This window comes from Rhea pennata, chromosome 15 (assembly GCF_028389875.1).
Source record: "Rhea pennata isolate bPtePen1 chromosome 15, bPtePen1.pri, whole genome shotgun sequence".
Taxonomy (NCBI): domain Eukaryota; kingdom Metazoa; phylum Chordata; class Aves; order Rheiformes; family Rheidae; genus Rhea; species Rhea pennata.
In genome coordinates, this window is record NC_084677.1 from 1,020,473 (window position 1) to 1,037,354 (window position 16,882).

The following is a 16,882-nucleotide window of genomic DNA, read 5'->3' on the forward strand; positions in this document are numbered from 1 at the left end:
CAGCAGCCAGGAGCAACCCTCCATATATGTCTTTTCTCCTCACACAGGGGTCTCTACCTGACAGCCGTCTTCTACAAGGATGACAACATCCTGGTGACCCATGAAGATCAGATCCCAGTAGTGGAGATAGATGACACCTATTCCTGCCTACTCATGCAGGATTTTCTGTGGTTTACCAAGGTAACTGGCCCAGGGACCCTGTCCTATGCACTGGAGGCACAGCAGCATTTGTCACAGCTTATGTCTGTCTTACTGGCTACCACTCCAGACACTGGTGAGACAAGGGCAGAGCACTCTGTGTCCTCCAAATGTGTCATGGTGTGCACAGCATCTTCATTGCAGTGCCTTACCTGGTGCTTCTCCACCCTTCTTAACTGCAGGTAAATGCTTGGCCAGTCTCCTTTCTCCATGAGCTAGCACAGGCAGCAGTAGCCATTGTGCATTGAGCACTGCAGGGCTTTCACCCTGGGCTGGCTGGATTTCTCCAGGGAACTCGAATGTAGTGGAGCTGGGAACAGCTGCACCATGTTAGTGGACACCCTAGGTGGATGAAGTAAGCGAGAGCTACTTCTGTAACTCACACGAGACGACAGAACATCTGGCAGCTCCTGGGCTTCCCGACGTTGCCTCTGGGACCTCCTCTGTGTTGCTGCCCTCATGTGCTCTGCGCAGCAGAGCACTACCGAGAGCTCATCACAATGTGAGAGTCACAAGGCAGTGGCGAACCAAGCTCTTAACTTGCACCACTGCTGTCCTTTTGTTGACAGCAACTCAATGCCCTGGGTGCTGGGGCTCTGCAGCACAAGCAGCTCGCAGACTTCCAGCTCACCTGGGTTCTGCATGGACAGGGAAGCCACAGGGAAAGATATTTCCACCCCAGCCCCTTAAAGCCTGAATATGGGAAACAGACACAGCCTTTGCTTGCAGTGGGTGATTCGGATGCTGCTTTGGGCAGGCTGCTTGCCACTGAGTGCATATGTGTGCTGCTAGACTGCCTCTCTGCAAAGACACTTATTTTACAGTTTCTTATTTAACTGTTTCGCTACAGCATTTTGTTGCAACAGCTATGTTTTTTTATAAAGAGCAGGACATAGAAGGTACTGCTGTGTCCTCTTTAGCTGTTATTAGACTTACCAAAATGGCCAGGTGGGGAGCTCAGGTCCAAATTGAGCTCTTACTGGATGATTCTTAGCTACCGATGGAGAAACCACCTCTTAGCTATCTTCAATTTAAACTTGAAAAGGTCTCACTCCTAGATAAAGTCATATATCTGGGTGAGCACAGCACAGCTCTTCCCTTAGGTACAGACTCTGGAGGCATCTCTGGGCTAAATGGGTGTGTGTGGTATAAGAAATCACACTCATGATCCTAAAAGGTGATATATACCTGTGCATGTTCCTAATACAGTTCACATGGAAAGGAAAATAGATTTCCCCAAAATACCTTTGTGTGAACCAGCTTCAACCAGCCCAAGACAGGGGGAGGCTTGAGTAATGGAGATGGCCTGTTTGATGTGCTGCAGGTATCATGCATGTGGGACGAGATCCTGTGGCTGCGTCAGTGTGTCACTGTTTCCCAGTCATCCTGTTCCTGCATCCTGCAAACACGCTTCAAGATGCTGCTGGCCACCTCGCAAATGCAGGTAAGGAGAGGTGTAGGGGAGCATGAGAGTGAGAGCGCAGCTCCTCCCATCCCAGGCTGCCAGCACGACTCACGCCAGCTGTGGAGATGTAGAAATGCCTTCGTGGGTGCCACAGTGACCAAGGATCCCTTTGGAGCAATACATGGACATTCTGGATCTGGGAAGATCGCCAGCTTCTGCCAATCCTGGTCACAATAGCAGAAGGGCACAAACACCCATTCTGTTAAGCCAGGCCATATTCTGGCAAAAGGGATGGATGGGTCAGCAGCAATACTGGATGCCTTTGCCTTGTCTTCATGGATATGTCTCCCATCACAGGAATAATTAGGTATCAGACTTTAAAAAAAAATCTCCGATACAGAGGGAAATGCCATTTTCAGTGTTATGCTTTGCCAGGAGAGGCTGATTTCCAGCAGGCAGAGAGGAAAGGTGACCTGCCTGCTTGTGTTCCTGTCTGTTCAGACCTTGCAGAACGCAATGTCTTGATGATGTCCCATGACCTATTGCTTTCTTTTTCCTGCCCTTTCTCTGACTCTGTGCACAAAGGGGCTGCTGGGAATCCAGGACCTGGGACAGGTCTTCTTTGAGCCCATCAAAGACAAGCAGGGCAACACCCTCATCGTGACCCTGAAGGAGGTGAAAACCAACCAGACCTTTGAAAGCGTCCGCTGGGTTCCCATCTGCAAGCTGCAGACGAGCCGCAAGTCTGTTTCCTCTCCAGAAGAGCCCAGTGCTCTGGATACACTGCTGATCACAGTGCAGGTGTCTGCTGCCTTGCCGAGGGAATGGGTAGAGTGGGAGGCAGAGGAGTTTGTCCCAGCCAGCAGCTCGGGCTGTGCTGGTACAGTCATTTTTCCTGTGTGTTTGTCCAGCTCTTTTATTCCAGCTGCTACTTTTGCTTCCCTTTTCTAGCCTGTCAGACATTGTTTGAATGGCAGGGGATTTCAGTGTGGGGCTGGATGCCCGACAACGGGCTCCTTTGTGCTGCTGCCAGCGCTTCCTGCTCCCTGTCAGGCTGGAAAGGCCAAAGTAGAGCCCAGGCCGTCGAAGGTTTGGTCCTGGCTGGCAGCAGAGTTTGGCAGAGGAATAGCTGCACTCAGCCAGCTTGCAAAGGCACTGTTGCTTTGAGTGGATGCTTCAGGCTGGGTGCAGGATTCTTCTAGCAACACCAGATTGTACCTGTTCTGCCACTTTACTTCTGCTGTCCGGGCTGGCCACCTCACAGCACCCAGAATGAGGGCAAGAGAGAGAGTCCTACTGCAAGGGGTTGCTTTCTACAGCAGTGTCCTCTCTCCTCAGGACAAACTGGCTTACCACCGGAGGAGCAGCCATGCCCTCTCCCCTGGCCTCTACCTGGGCTACTTGAAGCTCTGTAGCGCTGTGGATCAGATCCGAGTGCTGGTGCCAGAGCGGCTCCCCAACATCCTGTGCCACGTGAAGATACGCTCCAACCCCAACATTTCCAGGTGGGGCTTGCAGGGCAGACTCACTCAGGGCAGTTTGGTTTGGCAGCCAGGCTTCTATGTCTAATCCAGCCTGAAAACACCCCTTGCAGCTGCCTGCCGCATCTTCTCTTGGGTTTCTGGAAGGAGTTTAATAGTCCCTTTCAGCCACCCTCCCTGACATGCAGGGCAGTATAGAGCTGGATCACACCAAGGTCCATTGCTACAACCTCAGCTTCTGCTTCCTCTGGGATACTCCACGATGTGGGGGGAACAGCTGAACAAACCTAGCTTTCATAGTGGTTGTGTGTTCAGGTGCACCCCAAGGTGCTCCCTCCTGCATGTTTCTTCCTCTACTCTTCTCTAGGGAGGAGTGGGAATGGCTACAGAAGATGGCCAGCATGGACGAGCCTGTTCCCACAGAACCAGAGGCTGAGACATCCCAGAACCATTTGTTTCAGGAGCTCCAAGTAGCCATCAAAGAGCTGATGACCCTGGTCAACATCCCATTGCAAGAGGTATGGGCAGGAGCTGAAGTCTGGGGGATGAGAGAGAGGAAATGGCTGTGTAGCACCATGCTTGTCAGTGTGATAGGCAGGGTACCACAGCCTCCAAAGATGGAACAGCTCCCTCTTTGGAGGCTTAAAACATTGTCTTTTTATCCCATGCAAATAGAAGGCAAGTGGTGTTCAGTAGCATATATGGGACAGATCCCTAAAAGCCAGAGAGAGTGTGTTCACAGGAGCTGTTTGTCTTGCCTTCACCTATACCTCTCAAGCATGAATGTCAAATTTGGGTTTGCATTATTGTGTGCCAGTGTCTTCATGTGGTTTGGTCATTGACTCAGCTCTTACAGCACAAGACAAGCCTACCTCTGCCCCTGAGAAACAGGAAGGTTCCTAGCCAGCTCTGGGAAGGAGTTGTAGCCCACTGAGCCAGACTGCATAGGAAAAAATTACTTCTTCACCATACTGTAAATAAACATGGGAAGGTTCTCACCAACTCAAGTGACAGAAACACATGCTTCTGGCTGGATAACTTTGAAAGCACCTTACTGAGTGGGCTTGAGAACAGCAGTGGTGGTTTTGGAGGGTCTTCTCTGAGACCCTGTTGTGAAAAAGATGGACTTTGATCAGTAGTTTAGACACTATAGGAGAAATAAGGGAGAGAGGAAGATGTTGGATTTTCACAGAAGCAAGGTGCCTCTGGATGACAGTTTGCTGAAGCAGCAATGTCTCCCAGTTGAGAATGGTCACTGATGACTCCTCCATGGATGAGGATTCAGTGGAGAGCCCCATTTCATCAGAAGAAGGCATGCTCGCAGTGGCTTTCCCCATGGCCCGGCAGTGTTTGGACCTTGTACAGAGAACACTTGGATTTTTCACCAGTGACGTCTGCAGCTCTAATCTGTAGTGTTTTTTGAATGAATTCTTGCAGGCCAAAGATTTCCGTCTGTATAGCCAAGAAGTGCTGGACTTTGGGGGTCAGGTCTCCTTCCTCCTGCTACTGCCTCCATCGGATGATGTCTGCACTGCTCCAGGCCAAAACAATCCCTATACCCCTCGTTCTGGCTTCCTCACACTACCACTGCAGATCTTTGAGCTAGGTGAGAAGAGGAATGACCCACACTGCCAAAACTCTTTCTTGCCTGTCTCCATTTTCTGCAAGACTTCCCAACACTTGGGAAGGGCTGGTGAAGTGGGCTGATGCTCCATTACCTCCATTAAGGCAGAGAGGAGGGATGTTCAGGGCTCCCCAGCTCTCTCACATAGGCTAGAAGAGAGCAGTACCTCCTTCCTGTGTTGGGTGGGTGGGCAAGAGCTGGAGGATGAGAATGGAGCAGGGCATCCATAGCAAGTGGCCTGATATTTTTCTTTCCCCACTATACCTCCTTTTTTTTTTCAGTCCACTTCTTCACATATGACCGGGAGTTCATCACCCAGTACTGCCAGGTGTCTGCCCTCCTGGAACTGGAGTCACTCCTCTCTCAGCAGAGCCTCAGGGAAGCCTTCTCTGATGCTGAGCTCACCACAGCGAAACAGAGGCACCAGCAGGTTCAGGACTACATCCAGGTACATACAGGAAGAGCATGCTGGGAGTAAAAAAGTCTCAGCATTGCCCTGCCGCTATGGTAACATGATACCCTATGAGACATGACCATACTACTGCCAGGGGAGTTGTGCTCCTGAAGAGCTGCAGAAACTTGCCCACTGCGGTTGTTTGCTGGTCTTCTCTTCTATAAGCTCTGACATGGCAGATAGACTGAGAGCAGCAGCCAGGGCTCCATCTGACAACCTTTTGCTGTGATAATCATGTTAAAAATCCTCATCAGAGAGCCTGACTCTCCTCTGTAGGTCCCAGCCCTTAGAGTGGAGCCTGGAAGTTCTTTCTGGGACAGACATGTGAAAGAGCATGCCATGTTTCACCCTCTTCTGCAACATCTCTGCCTCTGTGGCAGGCAGGTCCTGCTAAATAGGATAATTACTCTCTGGTGATTGAAGCTGTATCTTCCCATCTGGGAGGAGTATCTTGGGATCTACTGACTCAGTGTTTTCCCACCACAGCTTTAACCTCTTGGGAAAGGTATATGGGGGATGCCTGTGTTTTGCTATGGATTTTTTTATTGTTCTTTGTTTTTTAAAAGGGGTTCTTTTATTTCTTATTTTGGCAGCAAATGGAGGAGATCTGGCGTGAGATGCGCTGGATTATGGATGCCCTGCAACATGCCCGGTACAAGCAGCCCTCCTGTGGTGTGTCTCTCACTGGGTTCCTCAGTGAATCTAGCAGTGCAATGAAAGAGAAAACACGATCCACCTCGTCCCACCTAGACTACCTTCCCTCACCAGCACCTTCACCAGAGACCAGCCGTAAGCTGAACTCCGGTAAGGAGCCTCAGGCTTTGTCCAGCTCCTTGCCAGATGGGCTCACAGAATTGCCTGTGCATGTTGTGCAGTTGGGAACACTGCAGTAACCCTGGGCTTGGATCTTCCATCTACCTCATTGCAGTGGGAGCATGGGAGCACAGGCAGGGCTGATGTTAGGATTACGGACAGAACAGAGTTGGCCCATGTGGGAGATCTCAGTGCTGAGAGCTCACACCAGAATGCTTTAGATCTAGTCCCTGAACCAAAGCTTCTGAGAGGAGGTTGCATGGCTGTGAAAGAGCAGTTGGCTCTTGGGCCAGGTGTGTCCCTCACAGTCACCCACATGGCATCAGAAGTGTGAGAGTGACTTTGCTGCGGAAGTGAGATGCTGGCTGAAATCCATAGCATGGTGTTGCAGTTGGCACAGGGTCCTGCAGCGATTTTAACAGTACCTAGGAGTGAAAACCTGGCAGTGTTTTCTCCACTCAGCTGGTAGGAGTCCAAACACTGCTTTGCAACAGACATGCAGAGCCAGAGATAAAGGCCTTTGTTTCCCAGATGCCCAGGGAGTGCTGCCCAGTATGACTGCTGAGTGCCGGACCGGAGTCCAGAAGAGCTGGAAAACTATGGATCTTGTCAAAGTCATTTTTAAAGAAGCTGAGGCAGAGAGTTCAGTCAGGAAATGCCATTTCCCAGGCACCCTGGAGCTGCACAAGCAGGTCTTCTCCCATCTTATAGTTGAAGGAGAAACCAGCTGTGAGCTGAGGACTGTTTTTTTTTTAGGTGCCAGGCTAAATTTGGGCAGAATTGCTGTCAGGTAAGAGCTGGAGTTTAGAAGCAGTGGGTGTATATGTGCCTTCATGGTCATGGATGTACCTGGCCATGACCTTTTGAGCCAGCCTCTGAGCAGCCCTACGTGTGTAGGTTTAAGGAAAGGGCATAGTGCCCTTGGGGTCTTCTTGGACTCAGAATCACACTCCAGCCATCAGCGTCAGTAGCCAACTGCAAGGTGCTAAGACCCTGCTTTCTTCTCTTATGTTTATTGTAGACTTGCATGGACTGTCAGATGAGGAGGGCTCCTCAGAGGTGTTCCTGGCCACAGACAGTGACTATGATTCCAGCAGGGCCCAAAGCCCTAAGGAGCTAGACTTGGTTTGCTCCTCCTCGGGGCCCGAATGCTGCAGCAGAAGAATTGCCCACAACCTCAGGGACAGCGCCCCTGATGTTCTGCAGACCCATGAGCTCAAGACCCCACCGCTGCCTCCAGAGGAGCCACGGCCACACCCCGAGCTCTACGACAGCGACTTTGTCCTGCCCAGCAGGCAGATTGAGCTGCTTCGCATTACGGAGAAGCGTCAGGCCTATTGTGTTCGTACCAGCAGCCTGGATTTCCCCAAGCCACTCTTCCAGGTAGCCAGGAAGTCCTGCCCTGGCTCCGTTGACAGCTCCCCAACAGAGAGCAGGACAACAGGCCACTGCAGCCTGATCAGGCTGGGGGCTGGCTCCACACTGAGCCCCAAGCACAGCCAATCTGGGGAAAGCTCTGAGCCCGTCTTCCGGACACGCTCAGCAGAATGGACTCAGAGTTTCCAGGAGCCACCGGAGCAGCAAGGATGCTTATTGAACCGAGGAAAGAAGCCAGGCTCTGTCACCTTGCGAGTCTGCCCTCAGTATGAAACTGGACTCTCTAAAGAGACGAGTGTCAAGGTATCAGAGCCCCACACAGAGCAGCAGTACAGCCCTGTCGTGGCAAGACAGAAAGAGCTTGCAGGGGTAGGGGAGGCAGGAAAGGAGGGCTCCTGTGCCTCCTAGCTTGGGAATACTCTCCATCCTCCACCGTCCTTGGTGTAACATTCACAAAAGACTTCTCCTCCTCAGCACTCCTGCTCCATTTCCCACGGTGCCCACAGCAGTGATGGAGTGGTCCCTGTGAGGACCAGCTCCCAAGAGTGCTTGCAACAAAGCACGATGAGGTGCATGGCTCAGTGGGAGTAGTAGCTCAGCCCAAGCACCCTGCTACTGCTGCTGAGGGGGCAGGCCAGGGCCATTGGAATAACCAGTGTAAAAGGGTCTTTTACAGTGTGCAACTCTCACCCCAGCTGATAGCTGTGGTTGCTAGTGGTTTAGTGCCATCCAGGGCGGAAGGCCAGCAAGATCATATTGATCTGCTTTCCTTGCTGGGTCCTGGAGCACAAGCTTCTCAGCGTCCTGTCTGAAATCCAGTAGGAAGAATCAAGCCCCATAATCATCTTCCTGTCCTGTCCACAGCCTCTTCCACTGCTTTTTCTTCCCAGGTCTTCTCTGCTTTGCTCCCTTGAGCACCCTTTGTGTGTCTTTGGGAAAAGGAGTGTGGAGGAGCCCTTTTCCAGCACTTAAAAGACGTCAGCAAAAACTTCATACTCACTGCAGGCGTTGGGACAACAGGAGCCTTTATGCAAACTGTTTCTTCTCCAACTCTGCAATGGGCTTTGCTGCTTAGAGTTGACTCACTTCAGCTCTTTGATTACCTCTCCACTAGTTCTCTTTGTTCATCCAGGCTGGATATCCCATGGCTGAGCAGGATCATGAACCATGCCATGGATCTTGGACAGATCCCCTTCTGGCTCTAAAGCCTCCTTTGCTTCCAGCCATGAAGCTCCTTCCCCTGTTGAAGTCTCCCTTCTGAATTTCCCTGTGCTCACTGTATAGAGCAGAGGTCTCACAGAGCAACCCGAGTGCTGCTTACCCATAAAACTATGGAGAAAGGACAAAGCTGATGGGCTGAAGGTTTCATTACTGGGGAGTTCTCATAGCCAGTTTCTCTTTACTCAACAGGAACATTAGAAGCAGAGGGAAATTTGACTTGCAGTATTTATTTTCCATTTGAAAAATTACCATAGATTTCTATGCAACTGAAGTGCAGCCCTCGGGTTCCTGGCAAGTTGCCCACATGGCTTTTGATGTTGCAAAGCTCTGGACACGCCTGCTTGAAAGCGTTTTACGATGTTCTTCTCTAAGAAAGCCAAGTTCAAAGGAAAGGATCCTCGGCTGGCGTAAATCAGCTGAGCCCTGCTAATGATTGTTCAGAGCTGGCAAGGTTCACGTGGGCTGAGAATTCAGACCACCCTGCTGGGGCACTGCCTCACAGCACTCCACAAACCCTTATGGATGTGCCAAAGGAAACCGTCACTTTGCCCAGGCAAGGATGGATGTCCTGGTTTACAGCCTTTGAAGTCAAGTATCATGCTCCTGACAGTCATTAACAGCCAGGGCACAGATGAGCTCATATTCTTGGTTTTTTTTCAGGATTCAGAGGGCAGCCCCCAACAAAGAGATGAGGGAGAGCAAAGATAACTGTTGGTTGGAGAATCCTGGATCTACAAATGCTGTGAACAAGATTAAATCTAGTGCTGCTTCCCAGAGGAGCTTCAGCTCAGTAGCACTAATTTGGCAGAGTAGCTGTCGTTCAGCTGTCTGAAGGTCTGGATCCTGCTCACGAGAGGGACTTAAAATAGATGCCTAAATGTTTGCCAGAGCACAGTCAAGATCTCAGACTGAGCCATTAAAGGCTACAGGTAATAGGAACATGGGACAACCTGTCTAGAGCAGGTGACGCATAGGTAAAACGTGCAAGACAGCTGAATTAAGACGTAAGAACAAAAACTGAGAGTACAATGGAGAAAAGAAAGCAGTACTTGAGCAGTGGCCCTGGCACAAGCTGTCTAGTCCCCTTGGTACAGCACATATATAGCCACACAGCTTCCAGGCTGGGCTGCCTCAGTTGCCCCTGCCTCTCTTACCTCGACACCTTTGGTACTGTTCTTCCACCACCTAAGAATCATCCCCCAAGCAGTGGAAAGCTGCCTTTTCATCTCTTACTCTCCAGGATGCACTGTTTCTGGCTCTTGTGGCCCCCCTCCCTCCCCATTTTCCTGGCTGCTCCTACTTACCGTCCATCTTTCCCACCTTTGTCTTTCCACAGCTGCACATCACCAACCAGACATCTGCTGGGGAGATAGTGAAGCTGGTGGTGCTTGAGATGAACGATGTCTCCCGGAACGTGCTGGGCAGCATGGCCGCTCTCTGCTACAGTGAGGAGCAGCTGGAGCACTTTGGACTGGTGTTCGCATCCAGCGACAGTGAGCAGTGGCTACCTGATGACTTCTTGCCTCTCTCACTCCAAACTACCTGGCCCGAGGGGCAGTTCTACGTTCGGATCAAAGAAACCTCCCCTCTGGTGTTCCAGTATGGGCCAGCAACCACTGTATGAGAGGAGGAGAGCTGACCAGAGGAAACTTGAGGGACCTCAACTTCCAATGAGCAAACAGCTCGTCTCTGATGCTTCCTTCTTACACAGACACCCTCTCATCAGATGTCCACAGAGTGGAATAGGATCATACTGGGCTGTGTGTTATTTGTTTGTGTTTTTTTTTTTTTAACCAAAGAGACATCAAGACTCAGTTTTTCTGACTGCAGAAGACAAGGGTGGAGTGCAGAGACCTCAGAGCCTGGGAGGAATCTTTGCTGGAATGGAATTTTTGAAAGTAAACATTTTAAGGAGAAAGGAAGGGGGAGAGAGAGAGAGTGGAAAAATATTACAAGAAGAAGTAGCAATACCTAAATTTTATTTTTCCTCCTCCCCTTCCCTCCCCTCCCTTCTCCTCTCCTCCTCTCCCCTCTCCCCTCCCCTCCCCTCTCCTCTCTCCTCTCTTCTTCCCTCCCCTCCCATCCTCTCTCCTCCCCTCTTCTCCCTTCTCCTCTCCTCTCCTCTGCTCTCCTCCCCTCTCACTTAAAATCCTTGTTTGGGATTCACGGAAGGAAGGAAGAGCCACAGAAGATTCCTGGGTGGGGTTGTAGTGTTAATGAGGAGAGGGAGCAATTCACAAGGACAACATAGAGAAGTTTGTTTTCCTAACTGTCCTCGTTTCACTGTACCTGGAGAAAAGGTTCTTGCACATAATTCTCAGAACTCTTTTCCTTAAAAAACAAAACTGTGCTAAAGACACTGGAGTTGTGTATGAGATGAAGACCGTTTTTACTTGTTCTAAAGGCAAAAGGAAACCATGCAGACACACATGCACATACACATGTGTACAACTGTGTTGGTATCACAACTAGAGGTTTGCTATAGGGCATCTACTGCAACACACTTAGTACCACCTTGGGATTTCCTTTCCTCTCTTGGTTGCCGTTTTGTTCTGGTGATTGTGATTGGCCTCTCTTGTATGTCCTATAGCATGACATTTTGTTAGCAACTAGGTCTGTTGTTAACACGGTTATTTTTTTGATCTGATGTGGTCCATAGTAAAGATGACTGCTGCTGAGAATGTATCACTCTTTTCCTTCTTGCAGCCTGATGTGGTGTCGCTTTCCTTAACTTGAGTCCCTCACATTAGCCCTGTTTTCAAAGGCTAGGCTTCACTTTGCCAGGAGAGTTTCATGGGATGCTTTCGGCTCAGTTGAGGTTTACATTAAGACACACTTGCAAATCATGTGTGTAGGAGCAAAATGCAAGTTAGAAATGTTTTTCTGGGCTTCAGTGCTTTCTAAGCCAGTAAAATAAGCTTTGGCATGCAAAGCCAGTCACCTTTTTGTGCTGTTGGGAAACCCAGTGGTTGTAGGACCAAAGCATCTTCAAACATGCAGTTAAATATATCAGTCCAGTCCGGCAGCTTCCAACACAGTAAAAAGATAGAGAGAAGAGTATGGAAGGTGAAGTTAGATATTACAGCTGTCAAAAAATTTCAAACTAGTGGCACTAAACAAGGTGAAAGGCTAGTTTTCCTTTACAGGTGAGAGTCATGTTGCTAGTGCTCCTTTAATAGCTGCCTCTGTCACCTTTTGTCTGCCTAAATAGGTCGAGGCATAGGTCTGCAGTCCTCCTGGACCTTGGTGTCAGTGCCAAGCCAGTGGTTTCACGTTTACATGGGCTGCTGCTCCAATGGCTGTCTGCTGCCATCTCTCCTCAGAGGTTCTTTATTCCTAATTTTGCTGGGGAGAGCCAACAGCACGCTGCAATAAGAGCAGTAATGTATCACAGCACGAGCCCTTCGCCACCCCACGTCAAAGTTACTCTGAAGGGGAAGATCATGTGCCAATCCCTCAGCTGGTGCAAATCAACAGCACTCTATTGACGTCAGTGCAGACATTGAGAGGGGATGTGGAGACAAGCAGCACAGGAACATTTAAAAAGACACTTCTCCCATCTTCTTTTCCCTTCCATTAGTCTCCTTCCTCAGATTAAAACTGATCTCACTTTTCCAGGCCCAGAAACAAGCAGATTTTCAATCTGGGAGGTTTCCCATGGAATTTGCCCTTGTTGGGCATCAATGTGCATCAACATCCTGAAGAGGGGAGTAGCACTTGGGTCTTGTGATGCACTTCTGGATCAAAAGCCTCTTCACATACATCACCGAGTGACTTCTCAGTGCCTGGGCTAGAGACAAGGGAAGCCAAAACTGGTGGAAAACTATTACATGGTGCTCTGAAAGTCACAGAGTTAATCAGTGTTAGAGCAGAGTTATGCACAGAAAGCATGTGTATGAATCCTAGGTCCATGCTCCAGCATACTGATACATGCAAATCTTACTGCCCTATCATTTGCCCTCACAGGAAGGAGGCATGGGGGGAAGGCTTCCCTTTGCTTGGGTAACTATTCTCCCATGCTAAAAGCACTGCTCCATCACAAGAAAGATGTGGGCATGACCCAAGGCCAGACATTAACTCCTTTACCAAGGCTGATGTGAGGCAAGCACTGCAGCTAGATCCTGCTGGTATCTGTTACCTGCATTTCTCAGTGCAGAGCCTCTGTACATAGGAAGATCTCTCTGGCCATGCTGTGCTGGGGGGGGGGGGGGAGAGGAGGGTAGTTTCTGTGGCTGTGCGGTGGGGTGTATCACTTGGCTGCAGGAACCAAGAGCGTGTTTCATGGGAGCTACAGCCCTTCTCTGCAGAAGGAAGAGGAGGGAAAGAGCAGTGGCCTGGGCAGAAGCAGAGCTGGATGCAGTCAGAGTGGAAAGAGTGGGGGTTGCAGAGCAATCATGCAGAAATCCCCCTACAGAGGGGGTACATGTGATGTCCTGATGGAAGCTGCCAGAGGTAGCTTCATCCATCCCCCTAAACCTACCTGTAGCCCCCAGTCTGCCCCGGGGTAGATTTCTGGACAGGTCCACGCTGCCCTAGTATGTGGTACACAGTAAGGTAAGACTACTGTTCAGTGTAGGACTGAAAAGCAGAGCAAAGAGGGACTGGATGAGGAAAGGGAGCTTATGGGGCATGCAGGCTCTGCTGCACAAGGTTTCTTGGAGGATGCCACCTGCAGGGTGGTTATATTTTTATCATGGTCCCCTTCTCTCTCTGGGTGGCTTCATAGTTACATCCCAAAGCATTCTTCGCAAACGATTCTTGAAGCCTTCAGGTCCTCACCTGCCTCCTGCACTTCCCCATGGTCTAGGAGTGGGAGGAGAAACCTATGTGTATGGCAATGTCCAAGGTTATAACCTAAGATATGTGGAAGCCAATCAGTGTTGCCACTGGAACCAGTCTGGAGCCATGAGCATGGAAAAAAAAAAAAAGACATGAAGGGTCTTTTTGTTTGTTTGGGTTTTTTTTGGCTATGTCACATGTCCTCCTAAGCAGGATAGTCTTATCTTATGGATAAAACACAACATTGGGGCTTAGTGGCTTAGGTCACTAAGGGGCACTGGGAATGAGTGGCTCAGGCTTTGCTCTGTTACTGCCTCCTTGTGCCTCAGTTTGACTCTATTCCTTTCTTTCTCCAATTCAAAAACATGTGCATGTGGCACAGAGCAAGGCTGGGACTGCGCTGGTGATCTCCCACCAGCTCACAGCTTAAACATTGCAACCAATGAGGCAGGCACACCGTGATGTGTTGATGTTAGGCAGAAGAGGGCTGGGGCATGCACTGTCAGCAGCAGGAGGATTAGCAGCATTTGCCCCGCTAGGTTTCCTTGAGCTCTGTGCTAACTACACTGGTGACAGCAGTTTGGCAAAGGGACTTTCTCAATGGGTACCAGCCTGGCGCTTGCTCCAACATGCACACCATGGCATGGGCAATGCAGGCAGGTCAGTGGAGCACCTGGCCTCAGCCCTACTCTGTCCCAGCATGGGAAAGCAGCTAAAGGGCAGCTGGAAGAGGCATTATTTTGCTTATAGCAATCATCTTCCCCACTACTCTAATGAGAAAAGTGAGCTGGAGTCCAGGAGTGGCCTGGTATAGGCTGGTATCACTAGGTACACACCTCACCTTCCATACAGTCCCCTTGTCTGCAGTACTATCAGGCCCAAATGCCACTCTGCACCCACCTGCATGCCACACACACACCTCTGAACCCAGGTGAGCACCCTTATCGCACACAAACACCCCTCGATACCGGGGTGCATCCAGACACTGTGCACGCACACATGCATACCATACCTATGTGCCTCACACACATACACACATAACCCTGGAAACTCTGCATCCTGTTTGATGCAGAATCCTTAAAAAGCTCCTCCTGGTGAAGGCAAATCTGAGCACTTGCTTATCTGGGTTTGCTGGGGCAGGGAAGCAAATGACTATGAGAAATTGAGAGAAGCCTGTTGTGTGAGAACCTGAACTCAATAGGAAATCTCATTATGCCAACACCACTCATCGCCTGCTGATGGCAAACCAACAGAAAACCAAATGGCTCTGGGGTTTTCTTCCAGCTGGCAGTGTGAAAGTATGCAGGACCTCAGGGCACCATCAGGCATTGCATGGAAATGCTTTTCCTACCTTGCCCAGGAGGCAGGGGGCTGGTCTCGTCAGCAGGGATGTGTGGTCTCCTTTTCTAAGCACCGTGGAGCACCAAAAGATGACGCTGCAGAACAATTTGTACTTTGTGAGGGGTTTTTTGTCTCTTTGGCAATATCACTTCAGTCTTCAGCAATGTATGAAAGTAGATCTGTGTATTCATCTTTACTGTTAGGGACAGTGAAATGCAAACATCAGCTTGTTTGGTCCGGCAACCAGCTCTTCTACTCTCTCTGCTTGGATATAAACTCAGGTCCAGCGTCTCATCAGGAGAAAGCTGGCATAGTTCCATGAAGGTTAATGGGAATGCAGTAATTTATATCATCAGAAGCGCCATTCCTAGGTGGTATTCTTCTCACATTGTATAGATTCATAGCAATAAACCTGAACTGTGACAGTCTGAATTTCCTCCCAAAAATCAAAGGCTTGCTGGTATCAATTCTAAAGCATCATTTTTTTTTCCTGTCCAAAGGGAGTTGCTCAGTTTATCAGACACAAATCCAATTTTGTATTTCCCCAAGGTTTAGCTCTCTGAGTCTGAGACATGGTGGGGTTTTTCTTGTATTTTTTTTTGCTCTTTTTTTTCCTTGGGACACTTCTGTCTTGTGTTCCTGCTTTGTGATTTCTTTCCTTAGTGCTGGTTACTAGGGGAAGTTGAAGAGTAACCCTTTCTTTAAAGCTGCTGCAGCTTCCACATGACGGAGATGCTCTGAGCCTGATTAAAGCTCTGTTGAAATCAGTGGAAGACTTTCTTCAAGCTCTCCCTAACAGGAAAGAAAGTAAGCAAGAGCCGTGCCAGCCATCTAAAACACAGTGGAAGTTCCAGGGCTATTCCAACACATGCAATTACTAAGTTAATTATTGCTCTATCATCTGTTGGAACTGTGCAATTACTATGTAGTTACATGGGACTGTTTATCCATGTAACTTATAAATAGAATTGCCGTATAATTGAAATGTGGTGTGATCAGATTTATGCCTGGTAAATCAAGGGGTTGCTGAAATGCCCACACTTTCCATCCTCAGCACAGATGCCCACTGAGAATGCAGCTATGCAGAGCAGCCTCTGAGCAAAATACTGCCGGTCTGAAGCTTGCTGTCAAGCAGTCTTTACCTAGATAGCCTAAGTTTCTCCAAGAAGCCACACACTGGTGTATTCTGTATGCTGTGGGCAAAACCACTTCCCACACGAAACCAAGCAGGACAATGCAGATTTTGGATGGAGATAGTAATTTCCCAACCACAGAGAGACTTGGAATGGAGTAGATCGGCGTCTTGGTAATGTTAACACCATTGGAAAGCTTCAGCTGACTTCAGTGTGTCTAGGATTTTTTGGCCTGAGGTTCTCCAAACCCACCTATAGACTGGGAAGAAAATAGATTTTTCCAACCCATGAAAATTCCTGAGATCCTGGAAAATGCTCCCAAAGTTACCTGAAAAATAAAACAACATAAAAACAGAAACTGAAAATACTATTGTAAAAACTCAAGTGGGAAAAACAGCATTTTGTTTTGTTATTTTCCATTTCCCTTTAAAAAAGAATTTTTAAATAAATTCATTTTCACATGCAAACTAAAGCATGGAAATATGGCAGTATGAATATTTAATTCAAATATTTTGGAGATGACCATTTGTTGAAACTGATCATCCTTTATGAGCATTTATATTACAGTAAAAAAGGCATTTTCAGTGGAAAGAAAATTTGAAAAACCCAACATATGATATATTAGGACAACTTTTCTCTATGCTTTTTTCTCCAAGTCCCAGCTTAATTCAATAGACCATAAACCACATGCTTAAAGCTGAGTATGTATTTTACTGACTCAAGTTTAAAAGAGTCTTTGCAGATGCAAACGTATTTGCCCCAAAGTAGTTTGATTTGCTCTGTTAATTAATATAGCCAAAACAACACAATTTTCTTTTCTGTGTCCTTGTTTGACGTGCTGGACCACATTCTTGAACTTGGCATAACACCGCTTGAAGTGGGATGGTGAATATAGCGTGGGCAGTAGGTACTATAGTCACTTGTGAAGACGAGGGCAGAGGTGTGCACGTACTGCTGCACCTTGTCGGGGAGTAACTGGCCAGTATATGCTTTTCACCTGGCTCAGACTCAGGGAAATCCCAAAATGAAGCTGTCTGCCAAGCGTGCAGGAGATTG

General features: G+C 48.9%; 1 protein-coding gene across 5 annotated transcripts in view; it reads left to right on the forward strand.

The window, feature by feature from the left end:
• LOC134147309 (ankyrin repeat and fibronectin type-III domain-containing protein 1-like) overlaps positions 1–11,254 on the forward strand; it is a 302,508-nt gene extending 291,254 nt beyond the window's left edge. For all 5 annotated transcript variants that reach the window (XM_062588342.1, XM_062588344.1, XM_062588343.1 and 2 more), the window contains 10 exons: positions 48–180; positions 1,523–1,642; positions 2,189–2,404; positions 2,942–3,108; positions 3,452–3,602; positions 4,522–4,690; positions 4,990–5,156; positions 5,756–5,966; positions 6,997–7,655; positions 9,910–11,254. In XM_062588342.1, coding sequence (XP_062444326.1) covers positions 48–180; positions 1,523–1,642; positions 2,189–2,404; positions 2,942–3,108; positions 3,452–3,602; positions 4,522–4,690; positions 4,990–5,156; positions 5,756–5,966; positions 6,997–7,655; positions 9,910–10,197 — 2,281 coding nt within the window. In that variant the 3' untranslated portion in view covers positions 10,198–11,254. The remainder of the gene's footprint in view (positions 1–47; positions 181–1,522; positions 1,643–2,188; positions 2,405–2,941; positions 3,109–3,451; positions 3,603–4,521; positions 4,691–4,989; positions 5,157–5,755; positions 5,967–6,996; positions 7,656–9,909) is intronic.
• The last annotated feature ends 5,628 nt before the right edge of the window (positions 11,255–16,882 follow it).